Source organism: Seriola dumerili, unplaced genomic scaffold (assembly GCF_002260705.1).
Source record: "Seriola dumerili isolate Sdu_G_001 unplaced genomic scaffold, Sdu_1.0 BDQW01000081.1, whole genome shotgun sequence".
Lineage (NCBI taxonomy): Eukaryota > Metazoa > Chordata > Actinopteri > Carangiformes > Carangidae > Seriola > Seriola dumerili.
The window spans coordinates 3,098,429-3,110,044 of record NW_019174336.1 but is presented as its reverse complement, the minus strand read 5'-3'; the positions used below and the strand labels follow the sequence as shown (position 1 = coordinate 3,110,044).

Here is an 11,616-nt window from a genome sequence, read left to right as displayed (position 1 = left end):
AAAGGCAGTCAGAGAGCTGTTCTCTGTGTCTCAGTCCACTCGTCTGTCTGCTGCCCATCCTCTTTACCAAGCATCCAACTCTCGCACGCTGCAAACAAATTCCATCTTAAAGGTTCAACCTCTTTGTTCTAAAAAAAAAAACAAAAAAAAACCCCAAAAAACTCTCACCTAATAGTGGTGAATTTGTTTTGGATTACAGCTGATCTCTCCACAGACCTAATCAGAATGATTTGTTTGCAGCGTGAAGACCTGTCCTCTTGTTTTCCAGCCCACTGACCCTTTGGAAGAGACGGACCTGCCAGGCATCGTCTTTAGATTGTCCTCTTTAACTATTACAAAGGCCCTGATCCGCCTGGACAGTCCGTCCTCCGCAGGTTCAGCCCGGTCACTGGTTCTGCTGTTGTGTCTGTCCGCTGATGCAGTGGGAGTTTTTGTGATTTGTGTTTTGTGATGTACGTGATGGCAGCTGGAGGCCTCCAAAGAGCATCTTAGCTGTACAGCTGGATTTACACCAAAAGGTTCAATCTGAGCAGGTTGTAACTAAGAACCTCTTCAGCAGCGATGAGCCCACACCGTCCAAACTCTGGACTTGACCATATGTTTTGGTTAACGAAGGCGCAATTAGTGGAGTTTCTTCATTTTACCGATTTTTTTTAAATGCCTTGTTAGGGATTACTTATCCTCTTTATACATGTGTATTGTGGTGTATTGTTGTATAGTTATGTGTCCATACTAATATGATTTTTACACCCATCTAAACAGGGAGAAGTCACAGATAAAGTCTTTTGTTTTTGAGTAAATCCAGGCTACATTTGATGCTTTAGTCTTAAATTGTTCAAAATGTCATCAAACAGCACCAGTTTTTATAGCATCTCTGTTCTAATTGAGAACAAAGATTGTGCTAATGCTAAAATGCTAGGTGGAAAGCTGCTGCCCCGATGGATGAGTTACCATGGTAAGACAAATGATGGGTGGGTGAAGCCAGGGTAAACTGGAGCTTAGCTTTGGTTTAGCTGACAATGTTTCGGTCAGGAAGGGAATCCTGGAAAACGTTTGGGAAATGACTCTTTAAAGTTGTGTGTGTATGTGTGTGTATTTCTGTAAAGCAAGTGTATTTGCTCATCAGTAACAGTGTGTCTGTGTGTGTGTGTGTGTGTACGTGTGTGTTTGTACATTCGTACGTTACAGTGTGTAATGACAGATGCCGAATGGATTTCAGCCACTGTTTAGAAAAAATGGCATCCTGAGTTTTCTAAGATGTGAAGACCACTCGGCAGAGAGTCCCAGTTCTATTGCAAAGAAAATGTGCTTCAAGATTGTGCTCACATACGTTTTATATATTCATATATAATACACTAACACTTCACTGAATGTTGAGTATGCTGAGTAAGCTTGTAATTCTACATGTCGGCTCAAATTATGAGGAAAGTTGCATGTGCCTTGGTGAATGTTTGTGTATGAGAGTGTGTGTGTATGTGTGTGTAGGTGTGTTTGTTTGTGCTTGCATATCTTGCCATTTCCTAACTTTACAAATCCTCACTGCCCCCTTTAAAGAGTCATATCGTTACACGCTGCTTTTTCTTTGGTAAAATTGAAGAGTTTTGTCCATAAAGTGACAGAAATCTCATTGTTTTGTAAAAGAAAGTCGATGAAGTCAACACTTAAGTAACAATAATCATCCATCTACCGCCTTGATCATATATATCTCAGAGATCAATTTCAGGTACATATTTCGTTTTTTTTTTTAAAATTGATAAAGAACATTTTTAGAAGACAACTCTTCAATTCTGTCAAGTTTCAGGGGAAAACAAGACTGTTTGTAAACCTGACGGTTAAAGATGGAGACTGCAGAGCCAGATTAACACAGTCGTTGTTGGACTGTTTTTGACTGTTTTTCATCACTCAGTCATGAATTAGCAGATATTAGCAAAACGGTCAAAGCTACACAGAAGGTCCAGTCTTTCCTGGATAGCACACTGTGCTAAACTCCTTCCAAGCCAGTGAGCGGACATTGTATTAGGTGTATTTCGTCAAACTATGAGTTCTACGGACAGGAATGAACTTTGAAACATGGTCTAGTTTCTCTTAATCAAAACCTCTTATCTCTGGTTCGGCCTCGGCTGAACATACTGACCAAAAATGTACAAATTCAGCTATGACAGCTTTCTAAATTTGGCTGTGCAATCTCCACAACCCGACATCTGGATGAGAACTCTGCCCCCGAACTGATGTGTCATTGCCCTGTTTTGGACATTTGAGGGTCAAAGTACGACAAAGTTTTTTTTTTTTTTTTTATCTTATCCCAGAGCTTCTCACACATTCTGCAGTCATAAAGCTTTCATTGGTTTCTTGTTTGGTTGGTTCCTAGCTTATATTGCATAATAGAAAACATACATCGTCTTCTAGTCTTTGGTATTTGGGCTAGTGTGTCAGCTTATTGTCCTACAAGAGACATCAACAGTGAAAGTCTATGATTCAAAAGCTTCTTTTTCCCCCCCTGGTGAGGTTTGTGTGTGTTTGAAAGTTGAGTTTACCCTTCGGCTTCTTTATGGATTTAGGATGGATTTGTAAAAGGCGGTTTGGCTACAAACAAGACGTCGCAGTGAGCAGCCCCTCTCTGTTTGTCACCCTCAACTAAAGCAAAACAGACAAACAAACAAAAAAATGTAAAAAGTTTGGTTTTCCTCCTCGCTTTCGACCGGACGAAACCTCAACCCGCGCCCCTCACCCCACACCCACCCCAACCCCATCACCACCCATTCCCGCCTCCACCCCTCTCCCCCATCCCCCTCCCCCGCATCTCCGTTGCTCCCACCCCAATCGAAACCCCTCCCTATCGCTTCCCTCCCTTCCACGCCATCTACTATCACGCTTTGGTACAAGTGCTGGACGCCGAGGATTGGGCGCCCGGGCTGGCTCCGTCGTCTGTCCATTTGTCCAGGCTCCGGCGTCGGGCGTTCATGAAGAAGTTGCTGACGGTGGTGAGTTCTAGGCCCAGCTGCTGCGAGATGGTGAGCTGCATCTCTTTGGACGGCCGCTTGTTCTCCTTGAAGATGGCCAGCAGGGTGCGCCGCTGCAGGTCGGTGAAGACCAGCCGCGACTTCTTTGGTGTGTTGTTGCGGTCCTTCGCCGTGTCCTGCTCCTTCCGTTTGCACGCTGTGTGAGGAGGGAGGGGGAGGGGGGGTGTCGGGGGAGGGAAATTAGAGGGTGATGGGAGGAAGAGAGAAAATAAAAGTGTGAGTGTTGTTTGTATTTTTTTTAAACAGATTAACACAGTCGTTGTTGGACTGTTTTTGACTGTTTTTCATCACTCAGTCATGAATTAGCAGATATTAGCAAAACGGTCAAAGCTACACAGAAGGTCCAGTCTTTCCTGGTTAGCAGTGCTAACCAGGAAAGACAGTGCTAACTTAGCACACTGTGCTAAACTCCTTCCAAGACAGTGAGCGGACATTGTATTAGGTGTATTTAGGTGTATTTCGTCAAACTATGAGTTCTAAGGACAGGAGTGAACTTTGAAACATGGTCTAGTTTCAGCAGTGAAAGTTGAAACTAGACCATGCTAAATACGGGAAGAGAATTTAGCAGCGTCTCCGATATGAAACACACACAGAAGGTCGTGTCAGAAGCTCATATTGTTGTGTACATCTGATGTTCGTTTACCTGCTGTCTGTCTGTCCGTCTGTCTGCTTCCACTGTGTCATTACTCAACAAATACAACCAACACTGTTCAGGCATTTCACTCACTAGAACACGAGCTACAACATCTCTGCAGCTCTGAAGGCTTAAAATGATCAGTTCCTTCATTGTCCATCGATCACTAACCAATAACCAATAACACCTGCTTCTAATCACAGAAAATCCCTTTGAGTGTAATAACACCTCTGTGTCTCTCTGTTTGTCTCGACACAATATATGATGCCGCTTGTTGTTTGTCTGTCTCTCAACTGAAAAATGCTTCACAAGGCAGCAGCCTCCATGTGATGCTCCACCTGTGTTTGAGGTGAGGCGCTTATCTTGGCATGCAGTCGCTTTGTCGGTGACTTTAGTTCCATTTCTTATATTGTACCCTGCCTAACAGTACGGCGGCCCTGAGAGCTCATCGCACTGCAGCTTGAGAAGACACGCGCAAACAGACAGAACACAAACGACTTCAGAAAACATCTTCATCAGTTTGAAACACATGAGCTGCAAATACTCACAACACAACGCAAGTGTTTCCAGGGGACTCTGAAACGCTTTTATGCTCAAAAGTCACAGTTGTGTATTGAACAACAAGTCACAGCCAGATTCATCACTTTTTATTAAAGTCATTTTTTGCCCTAATTCTGATAGTGACAGTGAGAGAAAGAGAGATAGAGAGAGAGAGAGAGAGGATATGCAGGAAAGGACCACAGGTTGGACTGGAACCCGGGCCGCTGTGGTTAGGACTACGCCTTCACACCAATTAGCACAGGGGAGAGCCAGGTGTTTCCCATCATGCCCTCAGGTCTCACAGTCAGTGAGGAGCCTACCTGCTTACGTTAACATGACGACAGAGCAAGTCAGGACGGGAATCTAACATTGTGGCCATGCAAAGTTACATTTCAATTAATTTAATCAAATTATCTCATTCTTCCAACTGGACTATCATAAATACTGGTGCTGTTCTGTTTTTATGGTGTTTATTATAGTGTAGTTGGAGAAAGATGTAAAAATATAAGATTTATGATAAAGTGCCTGTAATTAAATGGTCAAAAAAAATACAGACTGAGCCTTTAAAATGTTCATTCAACGTAGATGTAGAAGAATTCATCTCTTTTATTTATCTAACCTGTGATGCGTGCAGTCTAAAGTGTTATTTATGCTCTCATGGATGTTTTTATGGCCAAATAGAACAACAACAATAACAATAACACCCTCTCTAATGTGTCTGCTGCTTCTATCTCAGTCTGTCAGTGAGGAGGAGGAGGAGGCCTGGGTGCGTTTGATTTGATTACCTCTCTGAATTAAGTATGCACGAGTCGGAGCCTGATCAATATAAATCAGGTTAAGGACTCAATTCAGTAACAAAACTATTATGTAAGGGGAAACTATCCTCGCTGTAAACACACACACACACACACACACACACACACACACACACACACACAAACAGCCACATCCCTCTCCTCTTGTCTCCTCTCAGCCTCTTATCACAGCGTTTAGCAACCTGACAACAGAATGAAAGATTACAGCTGTTTGTCTCACTGCTGCTCCCTGGCGCTGTCTCATCAGAGATGGTCGTGAAGCTTTAAAAACATGCATGGTAAAAACACATATGCTGTTCACACTGAGTGAAACATTCGGACCACGTTTTATGGCTTCACCATTTCACCAAATAGGAATATTCTACATCTTATGCTAATATTTCCCCCAAATTCAGCCTGACGTATTTGTTATGTTTGGAAAATGTTACTTACTGTTGAACCACATAAGAATTCATTCTCTCCTCTGTTTCTCTGTTCTCTTTGTAAATGAGTGAAATGTTGTGAATATTAATCCTCCACATGCTCACCAGTCAAGCTGTTGTGCTTGTCATGCAATTTGTCACTGACAGGTGGCACTATTGATCTCTGAATATCACTATGTTAAGTGAATGTGTAGTGTGTGTGTGTGTGTGTGTGTGTGTGAGAGAGAGAGAGAGAGAGAGAGAGCTATGCTTTGAATCATTTGGACCACCAGAGAACTGAGAGAGACAATAGCATCAGAATCAGCTTCTTCTTTTAAATCACATTAAAACGCACTTTATTTACTGTAGCTGCATGTGGCACTGTTTATTTTTAACCTTGTTTCAGTCAATTGTACTATATCTGTACTTTATTATTTTACTATTTTATCTTTGTTCCCCAATTTTATTTTATAGCACTGGATTATTATAATTGCTATTGACAGATTTGAAAAAAGTATTATTCATAGTATTGTATCAAAGGGACATAAACATGAGTCAGAGGTTTGTTTTTGTTTGTTCTAAGTCTAAACTAGAGTCAAATCCTGGACTTTGGATCCGACTATTTACTGGATGATCTTTGTGATAAGATCTCTGACTGTCAGCTCACAGACTGATGGGTTGACTATTAATTATACTGTTGTTAACAGCTTTTCTAGTTAAGTCACATCAACCTCCTTTTCCTCTCTGAAACCCAAAATATCTCCTCAATACATTCAACCTTTATTTATACCAGGAAGGACATGAAAGCAACAAAGTGAAACAAAGAAAAAGTAGCCAACACCACTTCTATTGTCATGACTACATTTACTACCACTGCTACTGAACCTACTGAACCTGCTGTTTCCCTACAAGTATGAAGAATTTTTCAAATTTGATAAAATATCACCTTATAGCTGACATATGTGGAAACGTTTCTTGATATAGGAACACATATGTCATATATTACATTTCTGTATGGGTGGTATCATTTTCAGTACTGCAGACACCAGGATTAACACCTGTGTAGGGAGGAGTCTGAATGTCATTTTATTTGGAAATCCTCAAATTATTGTTCCTAATTTGTAATAATAATTTGTAATATAGCAACAATCCCTGTGATTAAGTAATGTCATTTAGATACAGGTGTCTGTTACATAAATGTTCCATTATGACTTTATTCGAACATGACTGCTGCCCGTTATAAGAATAAAATATAAATATCTAACAGTGAACGGACATATGTGTGTAAAGCATTCTGACAGATATTCATATGTTCAGATTTAAATACAGGGAGGCAGTGCTTGTCTGAATACTGTGGTTCTATAAGGCTTTTTTCTTTTTCCTGCATCACAACAGGGCATGAGAAGAATGTCCTCAACAAGCAAAACCGTTTCAAACAAATGTCTAAAATACATCATCAAATAAATAATAAACCAATGAAATACTACTTACAATACTGTAAATAGATGAGTACAAATGTACCCCCCCCCCACCCCCTCGGTTTCTGCTTACTGTAGCTTAATGAAAAGCAGCGCAGCAGCACTTCACACCAGACAAGTTTTTTTTTCTTAGGAAAAAAAAGTGCAGACACATCTACGTGTAAAAAGGAAGCAATCAAAATCGCCCACACACAAACGCACAGAGTCTGCCGTCAATGGAGAGAGAGCAACGCTTGAGTGATTCAATCAGGCTTTTTTTCCTCTGGTCGAGGTGACAGTGAGGATCAAATACGCAATTATATTATTCAAAAGGGGTTTACCGGTTTGAGGAGGAGTGAGAGTAAGAGGAGGGGGGAGGGGTGGGCATTCTTTAAAGGTAAGGGTTGAATCAATAGGATCAATAAGGCAGGGTTCCTCTGTCTTTCATCAGCTCTCTCTGGTAGACTTCAGTGTGTTGCTAAATGCGTCTCTAACTGCTAAAGAGCTCAGCAGAAAAAACGGAGAATCACTCGCCAACTACACTTTCCACTTCTCCTCCCCGTGTCTCATAGCAGTCATCGTAAAAACCAACAATCACAGTCATCAACATTACTACTGTAATCAGCAGGCATCCTTACATCATATTTAGATCTGAATAACCACTGCTGAATCCTTATAAAAGCATCTTCAGCACAATGTTGTCCATGACTGTACTCGTCTCATTATCATCACATATTAATATCTTAATTAGGGCTCGGTGTTGAACCACAGTATTTCTTTGGTACAGACCAAATGTGTCACGGACTATTAAAAGACCTAGTATCATATCTCATCATATTAGTAATGTTTTTTATTTATTCTCTTATCAGATTGTTCCTGATTTAAAGGATATTTTTCACAGTTTTAAGAAATATTAGTTTTGGTATTTAATGTTTTAGATTTGGTTTCTTTAATTAAATGAAAATCATGGTTTTGCAGGAAGAAAACATATTTCTCAAAGTAAGGCATCCTTTTGGGATCAGTATCGAATCTCAGGTATTGTGTCAGTATCGGTGTAAAATTTCAAACAGTACCCAGTCCTAGTCTTTAATCAACGAGAAAACCATCACAATCATCAATATCCTGATCATTTCATTACACAGTTATCTTGTTCAGCCTCCTGTATAACACCATCTTTAACATCTCAAATATCAACATCCAAAACTCACATTGTACTCACTTTGTACCAAAGACAACGGAAACTCACATCAGACAAAAATCTGAGAGTCATGATTCAGTCAAACCTGAACACACAGACATGAAAACACCACTGTAAATAAACCTCCATAAATCAGACTAAAAACCAGAGAAAGAAGAAGCTCACTGTCTGCATGGCAACATGTTTCCAAACAAACTTGACAGTAACTCATTTTATTGACAACTGACAAATAATGATTTGGTGTTGAAAAGGTTTGGGTTTGTAATGTCTATTTGATCCATGGTTTATATTCTCTGAACCTTTGGGTGAGCCACTCTAAAACACGGGGTGAGCTCCTGGTATCTGCTCAGAAGAACTGGGTGTATGAATACACTATTTTTTGTAAAGAAATACTAACACAATACCCCTCATGAAACCTGAAATTACATTTATATTTCTGTATGGAGTGGACATACAGTATGAGATACACTGTGTTAGTGAATTTTAGAGGTGTTGGTAGGTGTACTTAACACACAACATCACTATTGATTGCTATGAATATTCTCATCATTCTTCTTCACAATCAGCAACATTCTCATCACAATCATCATTGTCATCACAATTATCATTCTTATCGCCATCATCGTCATCACAATCATCATCATTCTCATCAAAATCATCATTCTCATCACCATCATCATTCTCATCACAATCATCATCATTCTCATCACAATCATCATTCTCATCACAATCATCATCATTCTCATCACAATCATCATCATTCTCATCACAATCATCATTCTCATCACAATCATCATCATTCTCATCACAATCATCATCATTCTCATCACAATCGTCATCACAATTTTCCTCACTTTCATCACCATCATCATTCTAATCACACTCATCCCCATCAGAAGAATCCTTATCATGAAAAAGCTTCATCACAATCTCCACCACAAACAGAACCAGTCTCAACATAGCAGAGTCATCAACAACAACATTATCCTTCACAATCAATCATGTGACAATCATTCTCAGTACATCGCAGTGATTTCATCATTTTGATCATCACTATCAGTGTCACCACTGTGACTACGTCCATTGCCATCATGATCATCCTGATTATCATCATGACAATCATGCAGTGTTATCATTCTCCTCACCATTACATCACTGCCATTCTCATCAACATTATAATCATTCTCATCATCATCATCATCATCATAGTTGTCCATTGCTTCTGTCTTTGGTCTTTCAGTAAGCTTTTCACCCAGTTCTAATGTGCTGCATGTTGCAGCTAGGCTGAAAACTGAAAAATTTCAAGAGCCTGAGCTGCCTCTTCTCAATCTGTTCAATGTCCTGATGATGATGATGATAAAGATGATGATGATCCAAAAGATGAAGTATCTCCTTATTTGTGAAACCTAAAGAAGAACTTCTCAGGATGCTCCGTGAAACTGTGACACGAATGAATGTGGCATTAGGTCATTCATAAAACTGATACCAGGATTATACCAATTATGAGGTCAGACATGTTGAATATTTCATATTCCATTATGTCTTTTGTTTTTCGGTCTAAAGGGGTCATAGTATATTAGCAAGCTACCATTAGCTTCCTTAGTTGCTTCAGTAACAGTAACTCCAGGCAAAGAGTATGTGTAAATACTTAGTAACAATTCATTTCTATGTAGAGCAAGAAAGAACTTGTGTGGTCCAAATTGTTTCAATTTTGTAATGCATAAATATCCACTTACACACTCACATTACAACCAGACAACACCATTGAGGATGGCAGCCCTGGAAGCAGGTCAGTTACAGAAATTAACCACATCTATTGTTTTTTATTTTATTTTTATTATACAGAAGAGGTGCATTTCAAAAACACAATAAGCTGTTCACAACCATTGCTGGCCAAGAGGTCAAGTCTTCCAATATGGCTCCTGAGAGGCATTATTCCACCTTAAAGCTTGTCCTCTATTCACTTGAATGGAGTCTTGTTGAGTCAAGTGCTGAGTCTCAAGAGCTGGTAACACTCACTGCAAACACATCAATGTATTATACAGAGGTTTTAAGAGTCAAGGGCTGCTGAACGTCAATAGAAACATCAAGGTAATGTTTTATTGAAGCAGCCATTTGAAGTGAATACAGAGAAATAGAGAAAGCAAACAGAGAGGTTAGGGAGTAAAAGAGGGGGATCTGAGGGGGAGAAGTGGAGAAAGATGGAGGAAGAAAACAAGACCATCCCTCCCACAACGTCACATTTTCAAATTTACTTCAGTTAAAGTTGCTAACATCTGTGTATAACTAAACATCTGTGTATTGAATTCAAGCACCAACCTAAAAGGCTGAAAAATGAAGCCAACACTAGAGAACCAAAAACTGCAGTTCCTTTAATGACTACTAGAGTCTGGCTCCAACAGTGAGTCAATCCCCATAGACTCCGATATTAAAATGTCAAACTTTACAGCAGAAATAAACATGTTTACAGCCTGGTACAAAAAGCAGTTCTTGTCTCTCAAGCTAATTTCCTCCTTCATGACAGCTGTTTATATGACTCACCTGTTTACATTTTATTAAGCCTTAAAGTTATGCTAATAGAGGGCGTGGCCTCTTTAAGTGACAGATGGGTGAACGCATGTTTGCTACAAACTGGTATGCAGCGAAGTCTCGGCTCCACACATGCCCCACCTCTTTTCCCATTTTCGGATTAGCTTGGATTTAGGGGCGGAGTCAGGCACAGGCGACGGTGGAGCAGCTCACTCTGAGCTTCAAAGCTGCTCTTCAGACACCTGTGGGTGAAGGCTACGTCCATCTTTATTTACAGTCTATAACTGAAATGCAGCCTGTGTTGCAGAGATATCTACTGAAGTTAGCGTGCCTGCCCGTCACGTCTCGAAATACCACTTTGTATCTCAAGAGGCGACAGTGAGTCACTGTAGCATCCAATCTGCCCTCAGTTCGAAGGATGGAGAAATAAGCTTCCCAGAGGGCAAGAAACCATGTTCAACTAATTAATGACTAATTGTTTCAGCACTTGTAATAAATACTTAAGGAACCAAAAAAAATAATTAAAAAATCCAAAATAATTGCTTGATAGTTAATAGTGGTCTTGGGAAACCACTCCTTAAATAAACTAAATTTAACATGTGGTGTTCCTCAGGCCTAATTCCAAAATAATTTAATTAATCTTTGTTTATTTCATGAACTATATAAAGAAATAGAGTTTGAGTGAAAGTTTAAAGACAGGAAATGAGTGAGCCAGCGAGCTTCGGTGTCATTTTACAGACAGAGAGGGAGAGAGAGGAGAAAGAGGAGCTCAGCAGTCATTACAGACTGTTTTCATCCTCACCACAAAGATACATCACGGCCCGGCATCTTGTCCATGACTCCTCAGTCTCCACATTGCCATGCATGTGTCCTGTCGCTGACAGACACTTATTCCAACAATGCAATATGGAACAGAAATTCAGCAGCTACTCACAAGATAGTGACAAAACTGTATTAAGTGACTATTTAGAAAATGACAGTTCACAATTCTATCAAATCTATTATACATATGTATAGATATG

At 40.0% G+C, this 11,616-nt stretch overlaps 1 protein-coding gene across 1 annotated transcript in view; it reads right to left on the bottom strand.

Moving 5' to 3' along the window:
* Positions 1-2,866: 2,866 nt before the first annotated feature.
* Positions 2,867-11,616, bottom strand: part of onecut2 (one cut homeobox 2) — a 36,147-nt gene continuing 27,397 nt past the window's right edge. Inside the window, exon 2 of the mRNA XM_022744605.1 lies at positions 2,867-3,156. Within this exon, the coding sequence (XP_022600326.1) occupies positions 2,867-3,156 (290 nt within the window). The remainder of the gene's footprint in view (positions 3,157-11,616) is intronic.